At 37.3% G+C, this 26064-nt stretch overlaps 1 protein-coding gene across 1 annotated transcript in view; it reads left to right on the forward strand.

Annotated features, from left to right (window-relative positions):
- CFAP46 (cilia and flagella associated protein 46) overlaps window positions 1-26064 on the forward strand; it is a 72146-nt gene that overhangs the window by 13493 nt on the left and 32589 nt on the right. Inside the window, exons 12-29 of the mRNA XM_066323370.1 lie at window positions 1699-1927; window positions 2954-3074; window positions 5402-5525; window positions 6419-6549; window positions 7885-8030; window positions 8534-8667; window positions 10202-10414; window positions 11737-11944; window positions 12300-12446; window positions 13201-13308; window positions 15579-15760; window positions 18707-18838; window positions 20152-20317; window positions 23091-23175; window positions 23282-23420; window positions 23989-24172; window positions 24602-24761; window positions 25529-25752. Of these exons, the coding sequence (XP_066179467.1) occupies window positions 1699-1927; window positions 2954-3074; window positions 5402-5525; window positions 6419-6549; window positions 7885-8030; window positions 8534-8667; window positions 10202-10414; window positions 11737-11944; window positions 12300-12446; window positions 13201-13308; window positions 15579-15760; window positions 18707-18838; window positions 20152-20317; window positions 23091-23175; window positions 23282-23420; window positions 23989-24172; window positions 24602-24761; window positions 25529-25752 (2833 nt within the window). The remainder of the gene's footprint in view (window positions 1-1698; window positions 1928-2953; window positions 3075-5401; window positions 5526-6418; window positions 6550-7884; window positions 8031-8533; window positions 8668-10201; window positions 10415-11736; window positions 11945-12299; window positions 12447-13200; window positions 13309-15578; window positions 15761-18706; window positions 18839-20151; window positions 20318-23090; window positions 23176-23281; window positions 23421-23988; window positions 24173-24601; window positions 24762-25528; window positions 25753-26064) is intronic.

Genomic DNA, 26064 nt, shown 5'->3' on the forward strand with positions numbered 1-26064 from the left:
TAAAAATTATGTGAGAAAATTCCAAAGCTGCAGTATGTGTGTTAGACTATGGTCTAGATTCCTGTGTTAACATCGCTTTTGTTGCTTAAAAAAAATTCAAAAAATTACTTTTGAAAAAACATCATGGCTTCTATATTATATGTCAAATAAGACACTTCTTGCAAGATCATTTTTATATCTTTGATGATACTTCCTTTTAATTGAAAAACCTACTGTATGAAGAAAATTTATTATTTTTTGAAGTATATTCTTCTATTTGTTATTATGCTGTACTTAACCTTAAGCACCTAAACATTTTCACCCTTTTTGTTAATTTGAGTCGAGAAGTAAACATTACTATTTGCTACTTGGTTAACTGAGTTTGGACCTGTACATTGTCTAACTGTTAAGAATAGAGATCAAAACTTTTGTAGTAGAGTGAGTCACAATTGGCACAATCTGCCATTTGGGCAGGACAATAGGTGGTTTCTGCTGCAAGTATTGCAGAAGAAGGTGAATAATCCAATTTCAGTGGGTTTAAATTTTTTTTTTAGTTGCGTAAAGAGTGGATATGCACATGCATGAAAGCACTATATTGTATTACTGTACTGTTACTCAAGCATTTCTTACGGTTGCCATATAGAGAATGCAAGATTAGCACAGGCAACTTTGAAATTTATACTAAATGTTAATAATGACAATTTTTCTCTAAAAGCTTGCAGGAAGATTTTGAAGAGATTAGGGTTTGAGTATTTGTCACATGTATATTCTTAACAAGCCAGTAGACTCAGCCTCAACTCTGATGTTGTACTGTCTCTAGAGAATTGAATGAAGTAATTTGTCTCTAGTAATTGTCTTTAGTAATTTGTCTCTATTTGCCTTAATTTTTTGTTTTAATTGCAGCATTAATTGTGGCTACTTTGGTCCACAGGAAAAGGGTAATACTTGCTCAGTCAGGCTGGCCATGATGTGGACATATATTAGTTCTATGGCATGATATTTGATAGGCTTAAAAACCTTTCTTCTCTCTCTCTTTTCATAACATTGCTTTAATTTATCTGTGTTTTTGTTTTTCTTTCTGAAAATAACCAGCAGTAGCATGTAGAGCTATGAGCTGTCATGAACAGCTTCCTGGGGCAGGTGATGGATAGGGGGCTGAGCATACCTGAGACTGCAGTTTTTCACCTGTGGTTTTTGGTGAAAACATGCTGGCTCCAGGGAATGGTGTCAACAACACCTGGGTGGAGACAATACTTAGAGTGAATGTGTATGCCTGAGGTGAGCCACATCTTTAAAAGAGCTGAGCAAATACGACCAGGACTAGACTTTCAAGAGTATTAGCTCCTACTCAAATGTTAAGAAGAGAGGGTGAACTTCTGTCAGAAGTCCTTATTCAGCACATTATTGTCTCTCTGGCAATTAACTACTTCTGAAAACCTTTTCACACCTAAGCGGTACTGAAAAAGAGTTCTACAGATATATAAAGATCAGCTAGTCCACAAGATGTGTTTCTTTCTCCTGCTGGGTCAGTGAAAGTAATATGCAGTTAAATTTTCTTACTAATTTCAGTTAAAAAGGCATAATAGTGAAAATTAAAGAAACAAGTAAGTTAAATAAGGAATATCAAATTTAATATTAGAGTAACTTTTAATTGAGTTTCATCTCTGGGTGAGGTTGTGCCGTATTTGAACAGTTTACTCTTAAATTTGTAATCCTCAGCATGCTGATTTTGTTGCGTTGCCAAGTTCATATGGAAATAGCTCGTATTGAAGAAGATGGGGATAGGCTAGAAGCAGCTCTGGAACATTTACAAAAAGCTATGCACCTGGACAGCAGTGGGCAGTATCAGGAACATCTAAGAATGAGTTTTAACCGCCTTCGTTGGAGTGCAATGCTGTACGAGTCACCTGAGCATCTGGAGGATCAGGCAGTAATGTTGATTGAGCAGGTAAGCATGAAGAATAAGGTCTGTAGCTGGAATAGGCTTGCTTATTAAATTCCTGCAGAGAAGAGACAGCTGTTTAGCAGAACTGCACATCAGTTAAGCCAGCATGAGCTTGTTTTCAGCAAACTGTCTTTGCTTTGTTGCCTTGAAGTGCTTGTGCTGCTTCATAGTCTGAAGATTGTAATAGAGGACTTTTTTCCCCAATTCTTTCAAAGCTTATTTCTTGGGGGAAGGCAGGGAGCTGTTAATCAGCAGAAATATCAGAAAAAAAAAATAACAGCTGTCAATTATTAAGATTTCATTGCATGAAACAATATTTAATGAGAAGCACAGTTTACAAATTGCTAAACATCCCAGCTGGCTATGAGATAAATCAGTAAATCAGTATTATGTGACACTTAAAAATAATGTGCCACTAAATAATGTACTCTAGAGTCACAATATAGGCACTGTCAAGAGTTACTGCATCTAATTCTGTTGTGCTGCCTAAGCACCTGAAGAAAATTCATGCTGGCAACTGATTGTTTTCCTGGTTTAAAGTCTTTTCCATGCAAGCTTACTCTGCCAAAATGTTTTGTTAGAAACTTCACATCTCCTCAGACTTTGGCTAGTTCTTAGCTGACTAGGCTTTTTGTTTTATATTTTATAGCAATTCCTAGTTTTTGCACACTGGATATGTTACTTCTAGTTGTAAATAAATTCTTTTATTTGTTTATGAATGTATAATGTAATGTCATACTGAGGAATAAACTAAGGATTAAACTGTAAAAATTCATGAGAAGCAGGAACAGTACTTTGTATTAAATTATCCATGGTAATTATGTGAATATCAACACAAATTCCACAGTCACTTTCAATGACAATAATTCTGTAGACTGATGTGTAAGATACCTAAAGATACACAATTCCTGTGGGGGTTTTTTTTGGTAGTAGTAAGTTGTATGATGTATATTCTGATATGTTTAGTAAATAAGATCTAGTTGGAATGTAAAATGAACCTTATAACAATGAGTTCTTTTCTTTATCTAGGCTAAAAGGGGAAACCAAAAGGATAATGTGAGGAAAAAGAGGCCCCTTCTGGTAAATGCAGGTCTTGCATTAGCTCCTGACACATTTCAAATAGTCCTTGACAGTGAAAATGAAGCTAAAGGTGAAGTATGTGCATGCGACGGGAGGTTACCGCACTTTGCTTTGCACACTCTTAAAGGCTGGATGTAGCATCTAGTGGCAACATATAGGGAATATTGCAATACAGATGAAGTGCTGGTTTTGCTGAATTCTGTGGCAGGCTTCCTATCATTTTCATTAGGGATCTAAAAGTTGTATGATGATACTGGAAAAGGTGTTGATTTCCCCTCCAAATTCCTCTGATCTTACTGTTGTGCTGTAGTGTGCTGTAAGTACTTCTATTTTCACTATGTACTCCAGAATGTTTTTAACCAAGGTAATCTTTAAGTGGTGGTTTTGGAAATTTCACCCAATAATATCCTGTGTTAATTACATTGGGTATTCTTTCTGTATTGTAGTTGTCTTTCTCTTCTAAGATCTTGCTTTTGAGAGCTCTAGTTTTGCACAGAGATTTGAGTTTGAATTCATTATTTACTTTCTAAAACATGCAACATAAATGGACACATTCCTTATGCTCCAAACAGCTTCAGTTTGTGATTATACAGCCTCTGGTTGAGGAAAAATGGACAGGGAACAGACTTTCCAGATTGCTTGAACTGTTTTGTACTATCTTGGCAATAAAACAAGTGTGTGTGTGACTAATTTTACTAACTTTGAGTAGAGCCAGTGTACACCTGCAGTAAAGATTATGCTGGTGGAAGGGAATGCTACAGAAAGAGTCTCATTGCTTCCAGAGCAGGCTGTGTGTGCTATGGAAGACCATGTAGTTCTCTCATGCCATCTGCTCAGCAAGTTCACCTTGCCTGCCCCATTTGAAACTTGATCAACTAATCACTTACAAGCCAGAGTCTTATTTACAGATCAGCTATTTCACTCTGTGCACTCCTTTCAAGAATGTGAAAACTATGTTACTGGAAAACATTTGCATACTGTATTTAAGGTGAAAAAATCTATTTGATTTGTGAAATTAAGAGAACTAAAATCATGGACATCTCCTTGCTTTTAAATTTTAACTTGACAACTGCACAATTACATTTGAAGTTCCTCAGAATAAATCTGAGCACATATTAGCTTTCCAGGCTGAGTTTTTAAAATAAATGAGATTATTACATTGAAACTATTACTAGACTTCTTTTGACATAATGTTTTATAAAATTTTGTTCTGAAAAATTTCAGTTGTTTCTTATGCTGTCATTCATCCAAGCAGTGAGTTTTTGCTTTTTCTATGACTTAAGTTGCCACAAGCTTAACAATACACAAAAGCATGTGTATTGAAGGAGTAAGAAAATATATATGCAAATTTATTATATAAAATTATAGGGTATTTTTTCTTTTCAGTTGCATAAAACCCCTTTCATTCTATTTTGACTTACATGCTTGCCGTGTTTAATGAGAGCCATACCATAGATCAAAATAACAATGTCCTCCTTTAATCCACAATTCTTTTCATTCTTACATGATATAACTGTCATTGTGCATGATACTGGACAAGTTCTGTCAGTTGCTCTGTGTATAGTTACACAGAGATGTCACATGTTGGACACTGCATTACAAAATATATTTACCAAGAATGGTAAGATGTTGTGCCTTCTTTTTGTTGTAAGTGAACCTACTTAGGTGTATATTTTAAAGTCAGAAGTACTTTATATGTATTTGCTGATATTGTTTGGCAGATTTTTTTGAGGATCAAGCTAAATCCTGTTCTGTGTGCACGTTATAGCCCTTACTTAGGTTCTAGTGAATGTATAAACTCACTGGACTTTCCAATCAAGTCAAATTACTTGCATTCTAATGCAAAGCATGTCTTCTCTGTCATTAGACTACAAAAAAATCTTTTTGATGTATTTGTACTGCTGGAGTAATTTTTTCCTCAAGGAGTCAGCTTCTTTCTCCCTTGCATAATTTCTGTGCTAGTTATTTCTTTAATAATATTTCTGCCTGATACCCTGTTGACTGAGTATCATCAAAGTCAGTATTCTCAAAATAAAACAGTTGAAAATGTATTTTATTAGATAAACAGTCTTAAAATTCAGCATGAATGTCTACTTTACATATGACATGGTTCATTTGCTCTTGAATGAACCTAACTAGAGCACTCCATGTCCTGTCAGAAACGGGGTGTATTTGAGATATTTGGATATGAAACAAGCATAGATCAGTTTTGGACATGAAAACTGTATCTTTTTTTCGTGTTAGTTGGTTGGTTTGGGAAACACTTGAAGAAATGAGAAAAGGGCTGGGTTTTGAGTGTTTCAGCAAGGAATTATTGATCTAATTACAAGCTGTGTATATGGATTTTTAAGTTTCTAATGTATAAAAATTACCTTTAATTTTTATTTCCTTACCAAGTTTCCTCAGCTACAAGTAATAGTCAAATAAGCTACCTCTGTGCAAAAGCCCAGCATCATACTAAATGTGTGGAGAAAGTTGATGAACATTTGAAAGACTTAAGAAATGGAAACAGCAGAGAAAGGTAATTGCTACAGACAAGAAGTGTCTCTTTCATCTTTTGTAGAAATCTCTTAGGAGGAAAGGTTCTGTCTCAGGGGGTTTTGGTGGATGGTACCTTGTAAGAGGCTGAATATTTCAGCCTCTGGCAACGTATTGAAGCATGTGTATAATTTCTTGTCCGAAAAGCTCTGTTACATTTCCATGCTATGCAGAGTTTTATTCTTTCCCTGTTTCTACTCTCTCATATACACACTTAAACTCACCTATTCTATTGATATGAAACACAGAGGGATGCATGGATTGTGGTTTGTACTTTATGTAGAACTGAAACTTGCAAGTGTCCTGTTAGGTCCTTGTACCACAGCATGTGTTACAGCTTTTTTGGTAAAAAAAAAAAACTAAGTAGTTCATTCTGAGAGTCAGAAAGATTTATCTGTAGAAAAATGGCAAGTAGAATTTTGACTATTTATGTATATTTTTGTCATTCTTTATTTTAAAGGATGTGTCTACTTTTTTGCTGCTAAAACTAAAAATTCCTCTGCTGAAATTTAAAGGCATCTAAAAGATTCTAAATCCAGACCTGTTTTCAAGACTATTTTTAAATTCTCAACATTAGTTTTGAAGCATTTAGTTTTCTTTATGAGAAAATGAGGGTTGTCACACATGTTTGAAACATCAGTAGAATTACCAAGGCAAGAATTTGTCTCTTAATATCCTGAGGAAATTATTTTTAATTGATAAAGTGATAGTGTTACCTTTGCTGCTGACAAGAAGTCTTCCATTTATTAATTTTGATTAGATGTAGTTTTCTTTACTGATGGCCATCATTATTGACATGATCGTTGTTGTTGATCCTGAGCTATGGAACCTAATCCTACTTATTAACTAATTTTATTTATGCTTTTTCTTTGGTAGAATTATACTTTGGGCAAACTTGGCAAAAGTTGCATGTAAACAGGAAGTTTGGGATGTCTGTCGTGCAGCATGTAGATTTTGCCTCTTGTATGATGATACTTTGTTTAGGGAGGCCACAAAGCATAAAAGAAGTAAGTGACAAATTATTTTCAATGTTGCAAGGAACTTTTTCATCATTTATTAAAGTTCCAAAAGGAGTCAGACAATATTGTTTTCTTTGCTCCTGTTCCCAAAGTTCCCAGAGTTTCTTTTCTGGCAGTGCATGTTGGCATACATGGAATATTCTTTCTACTTCCAAATCTAGAAATCAGTCATTGCATTTTTTTGTAGAAGCCATGCTCTGCTATCAGAAGTGTTTCACCAGTGCTGTAGAGAAGCACTTCTATGAAATGCATCTGCCTGTCTTAAGAACAGGCAAATTCACTAATAGCCATCCAGGTCCATATCATTCATGCTTGAAGGACCTCTGGAAAAGTGGGTTGTCACTCACTTTGTATGAGGCTCACGTTAACACTTTTTACCCTTTAATCCCCTGTTAGTGAATGGTTCCTCTGAGGTGTCCAGCATTGTACCTTGTTCCTTGGGGGTCTACTGGAAACATAGCATACTATAGAGTTTTTAACTTGGGGGGAAAGCACTTCCAAATCACTCTCTGCTTGCTGGGTTTTAAAGTTGGTTTTGTCAGGGAGGTTGTAAAACTCACATTTAAGAATAGATAAAATGGTTTTTCTTTCCACTAGCCAAAGTTAATCAAACTTATTCCATGTTGTTTCCAAGGTCCACTTAAAATATGGCATCTATTTGCTGGTTTTCTTTTGCAAGTTTTGCATCTTCAGACTAGCAAATATTTAGTCTTTTGTCTTCTTTCCAAACAAAATAAGGGAAAAATAAGTACACTCACCAGAAACTGAAGGCAACTGTGCGCCAAAAGCGTCATGAATAGGAACTGGTGTGTTCTTACAAACACTCTGTTTATGTTAAAATAATCTTAGTCCTTTCTCTTCGTTATTAAACCAAAGAAAATGAATGCTATTTGTTCTCTTTACTGATGTGTGCATTACTAGAAAGTCAACCCAGTCCATGATTCAAAGGCACAAAGACTTTGGCCTGTGCATAATTCACTTCTATGTTCCACTTCCAATAATGCAATAAAATTGAGCTAGAGGCTAGTCTATTCACACTGAAATTTCCATATGCATATTATGACTGGAACAAGTCACATGCTGCAAATATTGAAGGTTTTGCACAAATGCAGCAAGATCATAGCCAACAAATGCCTCAGCACTGCTTGAGAACAGGTTTTGCGTGCAATAAATGGTAATAATGAAAAAGTTAGTTGCTTGAAATAGGTAAAATTCTTTTCTTGCTAACTATTCCTTGTGAATTTAAGAATATGGCGGGGATTTGTAAATTTAAAAATGAAAATGATGATGCATGGAAATAATAGTGGGTTTATTTATTTTTAGCACAGAAAATCAAAGCTAATGCAACTATGATGGTTGATGGTCAAGGTGACAGATCATCAGAAGAATCATTGCTGCCTGCTAAATCCTTCGCTTTTGAAACAGATTTACTCAGAATATTAGCAGAAATAAGATTTATCAATGCAGAGGTAAATAAATGACACAACTGTCATTCATATTTGTTTCATTTTGTTTTGTATACAAATCAAAGCACCGGAATTTTAAGTTTAGTCATTTTCTGTTTCCCTAGGAGGTAAAGGAAGAAGTGGTTTCATGAAGCAACCTTATCAAAATACTGTGTGAAAGTAACTATAGCAATAGTTTTACTGCAGGTGCTGATGACACTTCTTTACAAGAGATTCTACTGTAAATTTTTGATATCTGACATTACATTTCTGGAGCCTTGAAGTACCAGCATGATTTGAAAACTTACATATATAAATTATGGTTTTTTCTCTATATAATTATTTAGTAAAGTTAGCTGTAGACAATTTTAAGCTCATGTATTTAAGCATTGTATTTCATATATTTATACATGCCTGTAAAACATTTGAAATTTTGAATATTTTAATTTTTTAAGAGGTAACAGCAGCATGGTCTCTTTTTACAATGATAAGCTGGGTAGACAGTTTATTTCTCTGTATCTTTTCAGGCAACTGTTCATTTATTAAGAGTGCAGGGAGTCAAACTGAATGATCATGCTGTACCTCCAGAGGCTGCATACCAGGATTGTCCAGGATGTGTTCCATATCTTCCTGAAAGTGATCCAGAATGGAAAACTTACAGGTGCTTTTTTGTAATACATATCAAGAATCATTAACAGATCATTATTCACATCCACTGATGATAATCACAAAAGCTATTTCTCCTGAGTAAAACTGTCACCAGATTCTTCATTTTTGTAGGTAGCCATGGGAAATGGGAAAAGGATCTAAAAAATACCTTGAAATTTTTTTTTCTTAGGTTTCCTTTCGTTCTGGCATGTGGGTTTTTTTTCATTTAATATTTATTTCTCTGAAACTAGAAGTTAGTATTCCAAGCTGAAAAGTTATTAAATCATTGTATATTGACACTTAGACCATCAAATTCTGTATTTAAAAATATTTTCTCAAATCAAAAACCTCTTCTTTTTCTTGCATTATTGCTCCTATACATATAATGATTTTGTAGTACTGAATGCATTCGATGAATTATTCCAGTTTGCAAATCTAGTGTGTTCCATCCGATCAACTGAAATGAATTTGGCAGAGTAGAATGTAACAAGTACTGTTTTTTACTAGTCTGACATGATCTTTTCTTGCAAAGGCGAAGAAGGGGGGAAGAGATTTCTGAAGATGATGCTTAGACTCTGCTGTTCACATAGTAATACCAACCTTACCGTTACAGTGGTCGTGTCCTGAGAAAGCAGAATGGCAGAGTTGTATCCCTAGGTCTGTTCATTAAGTCTGAAAATTAAGTAAAGTTTCTCACACTGTCTGCTTGCAAATGTTCAGTAGAATGGGAAAAATGATAAATTGATCAAAGCCAAGGGGCAAAGAAGAGGAGAGTTCCATTCCAAAATTTGCTACTAGCTATTTTTGAATTTACCTAATTAGATTAAAAGCCCATAGAGAAAAAAGGACTTTGATCTGGTACTGTGTCCTGTACCATTGTTGACATAGTAACATCCAGTGTTGGTTTGTGCTTTTCACTTTAGGACTTTGTAACCATGGCAATTCTGTATGATCATTCAAGACTGTATTTTTAGTTTTGTTTTTTCTAAGTGATAGTACATTTGGATAATTAAGAAAGAAAATAAATTTATTGAAAGAAAGTTACAGCATAGACTGGCAAAAAATGTTATTCTATTTAAAACAGTTACAGCATTTCAGAGCACCTGGAAATGTCTTTGAGTGCAAGAACACATGCAGTTTAGAGTAAAAAAGACATGTCTTTAACTCTCAGATGGCATGCCTCACTTTTATCTATATTCAAGTAGAGCCTTGATGTGGTTATTTAATGGTCTCTGACACTGATGGATGGATTCACATGTGCTTTTAAAAAACCCAAACATGTGGATGAAACATAAACCATAGACACTGTTTTATAAGCTAGTACCATTTGAATGTCAGAGACTACTCATTTTATCTTGATACTACTTCCTTTTCTGAACCATCTTCTCATCAAAGTAAAATATTTTAGTGGATGAGAACTTAATAAGTGCAACTGAATTCTTGTTGTTGGTTGGGATGTAGTATTGCATATTTAACCTTACGATATAATTCCTTCCAGTGCTGAAGCTTTGGAATAACAGCTTCTTTATACTAATTTTTATCCATAGTTTATGGATAGACAACTTATCTCGATATGCTATGGAAAACTTCCAACGTGCAGCTGAAATAGGAGAAGAATTGAATGAAGCCTGGATTGTTCACAATGCTGTGGTGTATGTCTTAAATTATAACAGACATCTGATTTCTTCAGGAAGACAGAGGGACATTATTGAGTATCTGCAGACTCTTGTTGGAGCCATCAAGACTGTCGGGTACAGCGGGTAAATTTTGCTTTCTTTGATATTTTGATTAGTGTATGAACATACTCTTTTTTCCTAAAACATAGAAAATACTATTGCAAACATTCCAAGTCAACTTTTTTGCTGTGAAATATTTATTGCTGCCTTTCACTGGTACTGAAAGAGCCTTGGTATATATAGAGTAGCTTAGGAGGTAAATTGTGAAAATTAAATGTTAATCCTTTTGTTTGTCCTTTTTTACTATACACTGTAAGCCATACTAACTTTAGACCAATAAATATTATTTTCTCTTGATGTGGAATAGCAACATGTGCATGTGAAATAGCATTTTGTTAAATTAGAGAGAAAACTGGGAAAATTCTTTTAGACTCTGAGTTTGCACAGCAGCATCCATTTGCTTGCTGTCAGTTCTCTGAACATGAATTATTTTGTAGACATATTTCATTGCAAATATTTTGAAACCATCGTAAGGTGATTACTACTGGTTCTGAGATAAGAGAAAACAGAAAACAAAATAAATAAATGGAATATGTTCGTAACTAGACCATGAAAATAGGAACATAGTTTCCATAGTGGTTTAGAGAAATCTTGTTCTGCCATAAATGCAATGGGAGAATGACTGACCATTGTGGAGTAGATGCTCTAGTCAAAGTTTGAATCTGGCACAAATTCCTAGGTGTTTTGGCACCTGGTTGACAGTGACCTCATCAGGGACAGTGACAGTGACCTAGGTAGAGAAAGGACCAGCAGCATAGAAGTGTCTTTTAACTGGGGAATAAAATCTAAATTTCACTTTGTGCAGAGATGAAGACTGGTAGCACCTGCTTACTAATTTTGATACTTACATCAGTATGTACTAGCAATAATCTCTTAGATGTAATTAGGTTCATGTTTTCTCAAAAAAAGAAAAAAAGAAGAAAGGAAGAAAAATCGCAGTTTAAAAGTGGAGTTGCATGATAACCATAAGGAATGTGAACGGCTTGGTCTAGGATAATTTTTTAGAAAATAATTATTCTTTTCATATGTGCCCATCAATAAAAACTTGTTTTAAATATTGGTCTGTCATATACGGTTTCTTCCTGTGATGAAAGGGAAGCTTCAGTTACAGAAAGAGTGAGAAAAATTGATGTTAACTGAAAATTGATTATGAGTTTTGTAGTTTTAATCATTAAACTGCTTTACTAATGGGCAGTTTTTTGGTAACACCCATAATTTTGCTGTGTAAGAAAAAACCTAGATTTTCAAGTAATGCTTACTTTTTGAAATAAATAACTTTATTCCTGTTTTGTTTTGTTTTTTAATCTGATGCAATATACACTTCTGATTTTTGTTTTCTTCTACAGAAGTATTGAAATTTTACTGATGTTATGTAATGCTTTGGCTCAAGGCCTAATTATTTCTTGGATTCCAAAGCCGAAACCTGCTGAGAAGAAAGAAGATACAGCAATAGAGAGTAGCAGAAAAGCTGCAGCAAAGAAACAGGAAAAAGCAAATATCCAGTCTTTTTCAGTAGATCCTAGTGGGCTTCCTGACATCAAAGCTGCCTTAGAGGTACAAACCCCTGATGCTTTGTAGTCTCTTTCGTTCTGATGTTGTATGTTACAATTCCTATAAATTCAATAGTAGAAAAAAAAATTTTTTGGGGGGGAGGGGGGAAGAGGAAGCTACCTTCTTTTACAGTTTCTGCCACCACAGATCCTCCCCAAATGCACACTGGAGCTCCTTGCCAACTTGAGGCTGAGGTCTGTAACTGCTGTTTGCCTTGGGTTGACTTAAAGGAGATATGGTTAGGCTTAGAGATGCGTGTGCAATAATTCAAAAATATCTGATAGATAGCATGTTCCATAAAAGAAACTTTCCACATTCTCCCGTGTCTCACTTTTTTTTTTCTCTTCTTGGTGTTTAGATTTGTGAATTTGCCCTAAATGCAATTACTACAATGACAAAGGGAAAAGTCTCTGTTCCTGCACAGCAACAGATCATTGCTACCTGGGTGAAAGCAAAGCAGTTAAATCAGCAGCAGATCAGCCATGAACTTGGGACTCAGGAGGAGGTATGATTTCCCTGAAATCCTGCATAATGCTGTAACTTTACAAAGAAAAGTTAAATTCATAAATTCATTTAATAATGACTGAAGTTATCAAGGTATATTTTCTTCTTTATATTTGATCAGAATGTAAAAATTTTGGCTGTAGTTCCTTACGGACATAGGAAATTTTTCACATTGGATAGAGCAGTGAGTCCACATTTCTTAACTCGTCCTTCTGTTGCTAACTGCCATGGTGATGGTTGTTATATGATGACTGCTGAGCAATATTGATTTTGAATTCACAAATGTAAAATAATGAAATGGCTGCATTAAAAGTGTTAAGAAAAATCAGCTATATTTATGTCAACATTTTCTATGGCCTCTTTGTCTATTGGCCATAGATCTCGTAAGCTGAAAAGAAATACTTAATTCTTATATTTTTATTTTACAGTGTCTATAAAACAAGAAGCCCTCAGTGGCATATGAAATTTGCCTTAATTCTGTTGTTGATGTGGGGTTTTGGTGTTGAAACTGTAGTAGTTCAGAGTTCACAATGTTAATTAAAAATATATAAATATCATAAACTAACCATTTTAGGAACACATTAGAGAGCAGGAATTGCTTAGAGCAAATTGAGATTTTCAAACATTATTATTACTATTATTATTATTATTATTATTATTATTATTATTATTATCTTGTAATCTCAATTTATGTCCTTAATAATACTAACTTGCAAAAACAAATCCCTGAATGTGAATTTTTTATTTCTGCTTAGAATAATGATGAAACACAAAATCTTACATCAAGAATTCTTGTTGGTCTGGAAATGTATTCATGTAATGGCTTGGGTCTCATGGATTTCACTGTTCCTAGCTTATCTCAGGTATTTTCATTTCTTTTAACAAGCTCTTGAGTTTTAAAAAATTGCATACTATGTATTTGATTTCAGATTAAATTTTAAATGGAGTTTAAATTATTTCTGAAACCAGTTAAATATTTCTTTAACCAAGACGTTAAGTATTTATGACAGGAAGGAGATTTTTGTGACAAAACAATTTTATTTATCCAAAGACCAGATAGCATTAGAATATAAATATTAGGGCTATGCATGTGTTGCTCCAGCAGATGGTTTCAGTAACCATCAGATGAGCATAGAACTATACTTCTAACCTTTCTTTTTTCTTCTGGAGAAGAAAACTTAATAGAAGCATAATGTTGTTTAGGTTAGAAAAGCTCTTGGAGATCGTGGAGTCCAGCCATTTCCCCAGCAGTGCCAAGGCCACCGAGTGCCACATCCACATGACCTTTACATTCATCCAGGGATGGGGACTCCACTGCTGCCTTGAGCAGCTGTGCAAGGGCTGGACAGCCCTTTCAGTGAAGGAATTTTCCCAATATCCAACCTAGACCTCTCTTGGCATCACTTGAGGCTGTTTGTTCTTGTTCCATTGCTTGTTACCTGGGAAAAGAGACTGACTCCTCCCTGGCTCCAGCCTTGTTTCAGGTAGTTATAGGGAGCTTTGGATTTGTATTAGAAGCGTTCAACATTTCAACAGAAAACTTCACATTATTGTGAATTTACTTTTGGCAGTTGCAAGGTAGAACACAACTGCACTTGGTTACTATTGATTGACTGTGTGAAATGAAACAAGCAGGTTGCCAGGACAACCATTAAACTACTACTGACAGCTAGGATCAGGGTCCTTATAGATATATAGGTATCTAATTCTGGTTGCCCTACAGATTTATGTCAAATATTATGAGTTAACTTCAGCTATCACTTCACTGGCATAGTTTTGTATAGCAGTGTTGTAGTATCTTCATTTGTGTTGGAGTCCAGGACATCCCCTTGGATGGCCTGGGACCCGAGGAAAGGAGTTTGAGCCCTGGACAGGGGGTCGTGGAACTGGTCCAGGGGGCTCGGAGACCTTGGCACAAAGCCCAGGAAAACACCGGGTTTGATTTTAATCCATGGGAAAAGCTTCCAACATTGCAGAAGGAATTACAAACCTCCAGGATGTGAAAATTGTAGTTTAGCACAGTAGATGATGTAGAATTCAATAGTTTTAGAATTTTTAGAATAGAAGTAAATGGGGACAAGATGGTGGAATTTGAGGGGTACCTCATGTACTTCTCCTTCTTCCTCGTCCTCCATTTTCTGGGGCGGTGATGGCACAAAGTAGTTAAGAGTGGATTGGACCAAAGTAGAATGTCACTTCTGGTGTGGGCACTGGGCATTGGCACAAAATAGTAAATAACTAGTACGTAATTATCTGTATAAATGTTAGGGGACATCCCATCTGGGGGGCAGTCGCCTCGTGTCCCAGCTGCTGTCCAGACCTCAGCTGGGAGCAGAGAAAATTCTGAGATATCAAATAATAAACAACACGAGAAACCTGAAAACAAACCTTGAGGACTCTGATTTTTACACGGACGTGACTCGGGGCTTTTTAGAGGGCCAAGGACTTTAAACCACCTAAAGCTCGGGTGAGGAAACCCCCCCGACAATTTGGACCAATTCATTAACAATTACCACTATCCTAAAACGGTGGAGCCTTGGAAATGTGCAAAAGAAATTAAAACATTCAGGTCCTATAATGAAACTATATATGAAACTCTCTGTAACTATCCATATCTATGTATAGGTATCTATGTTTATGTTGGAAAAGACCTCTAAGATTCTGGAGCTCAAGCTCTCCCAAGCTGCCGTGTATATAACAGCATACACAGCAACTGCATATTACAATTACAGTGGTTGTTGCAAACCCACTGCTATATCCCTTAAAGTGTTCTTACTTTTGGCTTAACTAAAACGGACTCTGAATTTTGAAAATCCTATTCCACTGAATTTTGAAAGATGACTGAGGACATAGAATAAGTCCTGGCAGATACTTCTGGCCAAGAGGCATACACAATTACAGCTGGATTTGCACACACTGTGTAAATACTTGCTACACAATCAATGAGGTCTCTCTATTGTGCATTTTGATTGTACTTGTAGCTTTTTCGTTTTCTAGATGGTTATACCATATACTTGTGCCATGTCCAGGTGGGTTGTAAGGAAAATACAGCTGTAAGCATGTCATTGCTGTAAAAAAAAGCATATAAAATCCTGGAATTTATTTTTTAAATGTTTGGTTTTTTTAATCCTAGTTAGGGAATTTGGCTTTAGAATGCAATTGGTCAGATTCCTTAGTGGAATTGCAGACGCTGGCACGACTTACGTATTTTGCATATGTGTCACAAGACTATGAAAGAGCGATGACTTGTTCCAAAAGGATCCTGGAATCAGATGAGAATTTTGTCCACAATAGAAATATTAAGAAATATGGCATGTAAGTACATAAAATTTTGTATGATATGGTAATGTACTTGAACTAATTTTTGAAGAAAGTAAAGAGGGTAAATGTGTCTGGTGACATAATAAAAAATAGAAGAATATTCTTTCAAAAAATAATTAGAGATGAAAATGAAAGTAAAAGGCACTGGGAGATCCAGATTGTGGCTCTGGACCCCGTTCAGAAAGATAGATGAAGCTTGCTATCCAAGTGAGTCAGATGTACATCTCTGTGTTTGGGTCTCTTCCCGGGGGCACTGCTGCTCTGAAACGATCTCTGGCAGCTGCAGCATTTTAACTGTTTGATAATCTCTAAGCAGAAAATTGCTGATTCTACTTCTTTTGCTGGTGCAAATTGCTTTCAGTGCTCATCTGGCTCTAACGCACTGAAGGGCTACACAATTCGTGGTCCACGTTGGAATTGGGGGTGATGGAAGATAGGAGCAATTCCTGTATTCCAGGCTCTGCTGTCAGATAGTCTGCCAGCCCTGTATTGCCACCTATGCATATGGGTGCAATCGGATTGCAACTAATTCCTTTAAAAGCCCAGTCTCTTACTTAACTCATATTTTGAAACTTGGATTAAAAAAAAAAAAGTATATATAAATGGATCCATTGGTGCAGTCCTTTATTATAAAAAAAATGTGATACCTTTCGAGCTCTCTGTTTTTAAAAATCACTTCCTCCAAAAGCAGAATTTAATTTTATCTGAAGAGGAAAGAATCAACTCCATTTTATAGCAATTTTTTTGAGTCTAGGAAGTTTGAAATGAACACGTGAAAGATTTCTGATACAATACACTGTTCATTTTTTTTTTCTCTGCAAAATAATTGAACTTATAAAAACAGTATTCTGTTCTTTGAAACTCACAGTTGTTTTCTACATGAGTTTAAAAACGTGTTAAAGCCAAGTAAGTATCTTAATATTAAATAGATAGTTTCCGAACTTCACAGAAATCGAGACTATTGTTACACACATGTAGAAATGTGCAAAGTAATGAAATATTGAGTGTTGGGTGCTGTGTCCGCGCAGCGTCAGTGCCGTTTGCGGAGCATGGGGGGCGCTGTGCGCGGCCCATGCCCACCCGGCCTCGGACACGGGACAGCGGTGCCCTGTGCTGGACACGGGCCGTGCCTGCACTCGGGGCTGTCCCTGAGCGCTCACACTGCGGACAGCGGTGCCCTGTGCTGGACACGGGCCGTGCCTGCACTCGGGGCTGTCCCTGTGCGCTCACACTGCGGACAGCGGTGCCCTGTGCTGGACACGGGCCGTGCCTGCACTCGGGGCAGTCCCTGAGCGCTCACACTGCGGACAGCGGTGCCCTGTGCTGGACACGGGCCGTGCCTGCACTCGGGGCAGTCCCCGGGCTCACACTGCGGACAGCGGTGCCCTGTGCTGGACACGGGCCGTGCCTGCACTCGGGGCTGTCCCCGGGCTCACACTGCGGACAGCGGTGCCCTGTGCTGGACACGGGCCGTGCCTGCACTCGGGGCTGTCTCTGAGCGCTCGGACAGGGGACAGCGGTGCCCTGTGCTGGACACGGGCCGTGCCTGCACTCGGGGCTGTCCCTGAGCGCTCGGACAGGGGACAGCGGTGCCCTGTGCTGGACACGGGCCGTGCCTGCACTCGGGGCTGTCCCCGGGCTCACACTGCGGACAGCAGCGCTCTCTGCTGGACACGGGCCGTGCCTGCACTCGGGGCAGTCCCTGAGCGCTCGGACAGGGGACAGCGGTGCCCTGTGCTGGACACGGGCCGTGCCTGCACTCGGGGCAGTCCCCGGGCTCACACTGCGGACAGCGGTGCCCTGTGCTGGACACGGGCCGTGCCTGCACTCGGGGCAGTCCCTGAGCGCTCGGACAGGGGACAGCGGTGCCCTGTGCTGGACACGGGCCGTGCCTGCACTCGGGGCAGTCCCCGGGCTCACACTGCGGACAGCGGTGCCCTGTGCTGGACACGGGCCGTGCCTGCACTCGGGGCTGTCCCCGGGCTCACACTGCGGACAGCGGTGCCCTGTGCTGGACACGGGCCGTGCCTGCACTCGGGGCTGTCCCCGGGCTCACACTGCGGACAGCAGCGCTCTCTGCTGGACACGGGCCGTGCCTGCACTCGGGGCTGTCCCCGGGCTCACACTGCGGACAGCAGCGCTCTCTGCTGGACACGGGCCGTGCCTGCACCCGGCCCCCACCGCCAGGCCCGCCCGCTCTCGGGGCCCTCGGCAGCGGAGGCGCTGAAACCCCTGTGAATTCTATTTATTCTTCTCTTACCGAGTTGCTGTTAGTCAATGGTATTAACCAACGATAGCAATTTATTTGTGTATTAATTTTTAACTGATTGCCTCTGGGACTGAAATCTACATTGTTTTCTTCTGCATGTACTAGTGTAGGATCCGTATCAATTTCTCCAGAGCCCCGGGTGTAACTTACCAGACACAAGCATGACAAATCCCAAAAGAAAGTATCAAAATTTATCTTATTTTCCTGATTTCTGTTTTTAATTGCTTGGTGTAAAAGTTAGATTTTGGCCTAATCTTTTCTCTTTTTTTTTTTTTAAGGTGCAGTAGTGAAAAATAGGCAGAAAATTATGAGTCTATATTGTTTCCGCACTAAAAATAGATAGTAGTTTTTTAAAACCTTATTTCACAGCTCCTTTCATTATTATGAAAAAGATATTTTAGTCTACCTTTTCCCAAAATATTCAGGTTTTAATTTTAAATTTGAATTAAATTTTAAATTTAATTTTAATTAAATTAAATCTAAATTAATTTAATTTAATTTAATTTAAATTAAATTAAATTAAAACTAATTTTAAAACTGAATAGAGGGATTTGTAACTTCCAAAGCAAGGGACTTCTATATAGTAGCAACTTGAATATGTCATTAATAGGAACTGGTATGATCTTAGCCTGTAAGACTTACCACTTCTTAAAGTATTTCTCTTTATGCAGGCTTGGTAACAGGGTGAGACAAGAAATGTTAAGCGTTGCAGCCTGTATACAAGGAAAGAGCATAATGGAAAATTTGGCTGGAAGAAAACATCTCCGTGTAGCAGCATCAAAAACCTTTGTTCAGAGTGCCAGGTATGTTTCATGTTGAGTGAAAACTAATATAAAACAGATCTAAAATTTAATTACAGTTTTGGGGATCATCATATTTTTCTCAAGACTGATAAAAATCAACATAGTTGTGAGCTGAAATGTTTAACAAAGGATTTGACAGATTCTTGGACTTTAGTAAATTTATCAGCTACTTTCCATAGAACTGGTCTTGTAGTGTCATAGGATCATTCCATCCTCAGAAGGGATCTAGTTCAGACTCCTGCTCAAAGCAGGGCCAGCCTGGGCCTTTATCCAGTGTGGCTGTGGAAACCTCCAGGAATGGAGACACGCAGCCTCTGTGAGTAAGCTGCTCCTCTGTGTGGCTGGACCCATGTGTGAATGAACCTTTCTCATTTTAACTTAGGCCTGCTCTTGCTTTTCCTGCCGTTCACTGGGAGGAGCCTGACTGTTGCTTCTCAATAGCTTTGTCAGGTTCTTGAGAAACTTCTTCTTGGTAGGTCTCCCAAAGCCACCTCTTCAACTAGCCCCCTTCTCAAGGCAAGTCCATGAATCATCTCAGTGGCCCTTCACTGAGCTCCTTGTGGTTTCTCCATGTCTGGTATGTAGTGGGTGGTCTAGAACTGGATGCAGCAGTCTAAATGTGATCCAAAAGCGTGCTGTCTAGAGAGTGGTAAGATTGACAGTTTCAAAAAACTGCTATTTTTTAAACAGTAATACTATTCAATTTGTGATTACATTACACCAATCTATAGTTTTTCACTAAAATGCCAAGCGTTTTCCTCACTCAGATGAGTACTGTGTTGTGTCACAATCTGGAGTATTATTAACTTTTATTAATTTAAAATATCATTTGCATGAAATATGCTCAATGCAATTTGAATGCAGCTAGAGACATTTGGGGCATATTCTTGTGTTACAGTGGTACTGTACTAAGCAAAATACACAGTAGGGTAATAATTACTGTGTTTTATTTTTTAATAATATATAGAATGAGAAATTAACATAATAGGAAGCCAATAAATGTATATTTTCCACTGAGGACATCTTGAGGAGGTTTCTGCTCTTTTTTAATGAATGCTCTTGAGCGAAGATTATTCAGAAATACTGTAAAATCATTAATATGCTCCTTATTTATTCCTAGTTCTGCTGAGTGTGTGAAGTTTTTTGGTATATAAAAATGGAAAATAGCTTTTCTATGAAGCTCTTATGCTTAGTCCTCATTGCTGAGGTGATCCATAGATCAGCTAAACCCAGATGTTCCTAGAAGTAAAATTCTTTATTTTTGCTAAAGTGTGGTTGTTTTTCCTTATTAAGTTCTACTTCCCTTTCTTCAGGTATGCAGGTGAAGCTGGAAATTACTCCTTTGTAATGTTTGCAGCCAGGCACTTTTGGAATGCATGTTTACCTTTGCTAGGCTCACCACGTGATAGAGAACAGTTTAAAGAACCTACTGAAATAATTCTTAAGAGTATAATTAAAGCAGAATCTAAACCCAAACAGGTAAGAATTTCTGGTAGGTGTTGCTTGTTTTTAGTGATTGGTGCTCATGGTAAAGAAACTTCTTGATACTTTTCCTAAGAGGCAAAAGTGACTTATTTGTCATAAACACATTTCTGGTTTCTTACCTACAGTCACATGCTCTTATATTCCATTTGGTGATTCTTTTAGTTTTGAGCAATTGTCAAACTCAAAACAGTTTTCTACAAAGTATTTTGCTGTCTGATTTTCACTGCAGTGTTTCACTTCATGAAGCTTACAAAAAAGAATTTTTAGAAAATATTCAAAATCCAAGAAAAAAGCCACTTCTGGCAAGTATGATAATAGATCTGGAAAATACGATAATAGATCCTAAAACACTAACTGAGAAAAAAATTGTTACTAATTAAGGTTTCTCCCACCTGCAGACTCAAATTTATTCTGCCTGCAAAAGGAAAGTTTTACTTTTTATATCTTCAGGTTTTTGACTGACCGTTTAGGACTTTGGCAGTAGGAAGGAGTTCAAGTTCAGACTGTGCTGGGAGTTTGTGATAAAATTAAATACTTGTCGATTATGAACAGCACATGCAATCCAAAGTCATCCCCTTGAGACACTATACAGGTGATGTGTGTCATAGAGCACATCTCACCAGGTGGAATTTCTTCTGCACACTGGAACATCCATGCACATTTACAACTTTTCTTACTTCTAAACTCTATGGAGCTTATCCAATTCTCTTTCTAGATTTAATTTACATGTCAATGAAGCTGCTGTGAGTTTTCCTGTACATTTCCATGGGCACAATTTCAATGAACACTTGAAGGGATCGTTGATGACTTTTGCATCCAGACTTAGTGGTACAAATATGAGTCTGCATCTCAGAGCGTCAAGCAGGGTGTAGTACAAGAATATAAACCTTTGTTTTGATTTATTGTCAAGCCATGTATAAATCACAAATGATCAGAGATGGTGACTGGTCTGCTTATTCTGGGTGTGCAGGAATTGATGAATTCAATGTGTACTTGGAAGCACAGTGATAATTGCAAGTTTAATGGAACTTTGACAGTGTTTAGATACGTGAGAGTAGTTGTCCATAGACACAGTTCTAAAGTTTGTTATTTGTAGAGATATATTTAAAACAAATAAAAGGAATATTTCATTATATGTATGTAGTTAACTCTTCACCACAGCATAATTTCAGAGTTAATCGTTAATAAGTGGCATTAAAAAGCAATTATATGTTGATAATTAACATTTACACTTAGAGGTAGCATAGGTATTTTTATGTCTGCAAATGTTAGTAATTCTTATGAGTTAAAAGTGAGTAACTTCTGGTAGTAGTTAGGAAAAAAAATTCCTGTTAGTGCTCTATATTTGATTATTTCTGGAGTTACTGAGTTTTTACCCTGCAGAACCAATATAAGAGGCAGGAACTGGTCTCCAGTGATCCTTGACCAGGATAATTAGTCAATGTTTAAATGCAGTCACATCTGGAGAAGGATCTGCCAGCAGATGTCCAGATTTTCATCTACCAGTACTCCCGAATCCTTCACTGCAGGACTGCTCTAATTTCATCCCCCGGGTTGCACTGGTACTGGATTTTGCCCTTTGGACACAGGTCGAGGGCCTTGCACTTGATCTTGTTGAACTTCTCAAGGTTTCCTTGGGCCCATTCCTTGAGCCTGTCAGTCCCTCTGGGTGACATCCCTTCTGTCTCATCCTCGGTGTCATCAGATTTGCTGGGAGTGCACTCAATCCCCTTGACTGTGTCAGCAATGAAGATACTGAGCAATACTGGGTCCAGTATCCTTGGTATTGGTATCCCTTGGGATATACTACTTGTTAGTGGTTTCCACTGGATATTGAACCATTTGGACATGTTTACAGTCACATCCAGTGACAGTAACTCTTATCTATCTGACAGTCCCTCCATCAAACTTGTATCTGTCCAACTCAGTAGCAACAGGGTTACAGGCCACCATATCAAAAGCCTTACAGAAATCCGAGTGGATGACATCCATGGCTCTTGTCCACTGATGCAGTCACTCTTGTAGAAGACCACTAAATTAGATAAACTTTGTGCCTTCATGGAAGTAAATGATTAGACCAAATCTGATAAATCTTTGATGATGCTAATGTGATGCTGACCCAAAAGTTGTGGCTATAGCTTAGCTAACTTCTTTGTGTCATCGTACATGTATTTAATGATTACTCATATATGGATCTATTTGAGAAACAAGACAGTGAATTTATCTTTGAAGATGCAGAACTGTGCTGTAGAGGAGAGGAAAGCAGCAAGTCTCTGACCTTTGGGTGAGAATGGTGATAGTCAAATTTTCACAGGTAAAGAGTGGAGCCTGCTTTAGGCAGGGGTGTAGGCAGACAGCTCTGTAGGGTCTCTGTCAACCTCAGCTACTCTGTGACTCTCTGAGAGTACTTCAGGATTTCATGTTTTTTAATAAGTATAAGCAATTGAATATTACTAAGTCTGGTTATTTTTGTATTGGGTTTGTGTTATAGGATTCATTCTGGAGAAATACTTTTGGCTTTCATCTGGTCAAGAAGCTATTTAGGTTACAGGTTACTATTCATATTAATGGTATGGATTGATTCAGAAACAAAACGGAAGTTCAGTAATACTTAGAGATATATGTTAATTGAAAGATAAAGGGGTGTTTTGGGGTTGTTTGTTTGTTTTGTTTGGGGTTTTTGTGTGTGTATTTTTGTTTCTTCTCTTCTCTTCTCTTCTCTTCTCTTTTTTTTTTTTTTTTTTTTTTTTTTTTTTTTTTTTTTTAGGAAAAGAAAGATACATGTCCTTTGCATCAGTGGATTACAAAGGATTTTCAAAATATTGGGTTATCAGTTGGATGCTTTCTCCCAGGCATGTACTTCCTTCTGTTGATCTGGTATAAAATAAACCCCAGTGTTTTGTAATCAGCATTCTAATTCTTCAGTATATTAATAAATCATTTAAATATACTTCAAAGGTGCCGAGGATGATCTGACATTAAGAACCTCCTTATATGGTCTATTATTCCACATCTATGCTGATAAAGATGACTGGGAGACAGCAGAAAAACTCCTGGATGAAGCTATTCAAGTTTTGCCTCAGACAAAACACAAACTGTAAGTTGGTTGACTTATTTTTATTCAAGTAAGCATTTTGGTTCTTGAGAAGTATAAAACTCTTGAGTATTTTTTTATTTTGCATTGGGAAAGTATTACGATTACTTTTAGCAATCTGTCCTTACAACACAAAACACGCTTGTGTCTTTTTCATAAAAAAGACACACATAGGCAGTGCTTCCTATCATTAATCTGCTAATAATATTTGTAAACTTAATTTTTAAAAAACTTGTGTATAGGTAGTATCTTACTTCCCAGGCAAATAGATGCATGAAATGTTGGTATATAGCAGAAGCTTTAGTTTTCCTAAGTGCAAATCCATCTTCATTAAATGGAAACTAAATTATCTAGGGTACTGTTTACATAATCTTATCCAAGTTGATTTTGTGCCCTTTTATGCCAGTTTATAAGCATTGTATCTTTTACTATACTGGATATATGTGTCTTACTTACTATATGTGTCTTATATGTGTCTTACTTTACTATACTGGATATATGTGTCTTACTTACAAAGTTACCTTAGAGGTACAGATCAAGTAATTTGTAATTTGTTTGTTCTTTTTTCCAGCCTGATTTTCAAACTTATGGCTACAGTGAGGGCAGGATCAAGATCCAATTTTATGATGGCTATTCAGAGAGTCAGTCATGAAAGTGAAGATTATTTGGCACATATGTGGCGATATTTGGTAACAGTATCCAGAAGTGTTGTAGGACAGTTAAGCTGTTTCCAAAACGCAATCATTGCTTTGCAGGTTTGTCAGTTCTTACTGTTTGTTCCCATGCTGATTGAATGATGTTTCTCAAGTGATTCATAGGACTGCAAGTTCCTCAGTGGGTGGGGAGGCCATATACTTGACCATTACCTTTTATAACTTTGAGATTACTCTTCAGAAGGAAAACTCTCTATGGCTGAAATCTTTACATCCAGTAAAATTGTAGTTGAGTCCTGCCAAAGAAAAATGTAAGAGTAGCAAGTGGTTTTTACAAAACGAAGATTGAACTGTGGTGGAGTCTTCTGTTACTTTCAATTTATCACAGTTCTGATTGTGTGATGCCAGTAAGACTGCTTGCGTCAAATTATTATTTTTTGCTTCCATTAAGACTACATGAAACTTCAGTATATAATTTTGATGGTTTACATGAACAAATACAAATTAACTCCTCCTTTATTACTTTTATAGAAAGATGAAGATGAATGGCAGACAGTTGATTGCCTATTGGAATTTGCTGAATGCTTATATTGTAATCAGTTTCCCCTCAATGATGCTATCAAACCTCTGGAGTGGGCAGTAGATCTCCTGCTTTGTATGAAATTCCCTATGCAATCCACACAAGAGGAAGGTATATAATGGATGTTTCTCCTTCAGATGAATTTCTCAGCAGGAAACACAAGAGAGATTTTAAATTTACAGCTCAGTTATCAAAAAGAATGGCACAAGCTTGCCTGTATTTCCTTGTGCATTTACTGTCATTTATTCAATGCAAGTTCAGTTTATCCATGAATTCTGTGTTAGGCTGCAGACTTACCCTCAGTGTTTTGGTACGGTAAGATACTGCTCCCCTCTGACACAGGGATTCCTGAGATGTGAGGGGAGACCAGAAAGCAGAGCAGGACAGTTTGTTTCAAGGAAGTTCTCATGGAGGGACAGATGAAATTCAAGGAAATAGTTTCTGTGCCAAGATATGGGTACCTAAGTCTGTTACCCTTTCCTTGGGTAAGGATCATTATCTGATCATTAATTTTTACAAAATTACTTTCAAAGAGATGTGTGCCTTCAACTACTTCTGTAACTGTAAAATTCTTTCCTCCTTTTACACAAATATCTTAGTGGCCTATTCTGATAGGATACCCCAATATTCATTTGGGAAAAAAAGCATCTGATTTCTGGAACCATACTGTCCTGTGTGATGTTAATGAACATCTGCTCTGCTGAGCTTTTTTTGTGTGGATAGACAGCATGGATCAGACAAGTACTATTGGTGTTTTCACTGAGAAAGATAGATACACAGTGTATCTACTACTATCACACAGTTGATTAGTAGCAGTAGCAATATTCTGTTCATACTTTTCTGTTAGTGGGCATGTGTTTGCTTTTTTTTTTAAACAGAAAACAATGCTACACCAAAATTGTTGCCCACAGAAAATGCTAAGATGGACAACGGAGCAGATGGTACCATGCCCCAAATTAATTTGGAAGATTTGAGTAATATTAAACAACTGGAAGCTTTGTTTAGAGCGGAGACATTAATGGCTTTATTTTCTGGTCATAGTTCTTCTTTTCATCAGCAGCACTGTTTGATGGCCTATGCCTGTATTGTCCGTATCTGGCAGGTGAGATTGTATGAGATTATGTGTTGTGTTGTGTTACTATAATATGGCCAGTGTATTTCACATTTCCTTGTGTAATTATGAAAGCAGTTATTTATTTGGTGCTTAACTTTGTCCTTAGAGTTCTCTGGTTTATGGTGCAGTTAATGTATTTTCTCAGGTTTAAGGATTAATCAAGAAAATAGTTTCTCTCAGGAAAACAGAGAAGAGACACTACAGATAAGAGCAGTGGGCCATTGCTTCTCTTCAGTCCATTCATATGTTTCGTGCAATAGGTTCTCAGATTTTGTATTTTTAGTTTGTTAAGGAATCTCA

This window comes from Sylvia atricapilla, chromosome 8, assembly GCF_009819655.1.
Source record: "Sylvia atricapilla isolate bSylAtr1 chromosome 8, bSylAtr1.pri, whole genome shotgun sequence".
Taxonomy (NCBI): Eukaryota; Metazoa; Chordata; class Aves; order Passeriformes; family Sylviidae; genus Sylvia; species Sylvia atricapilla.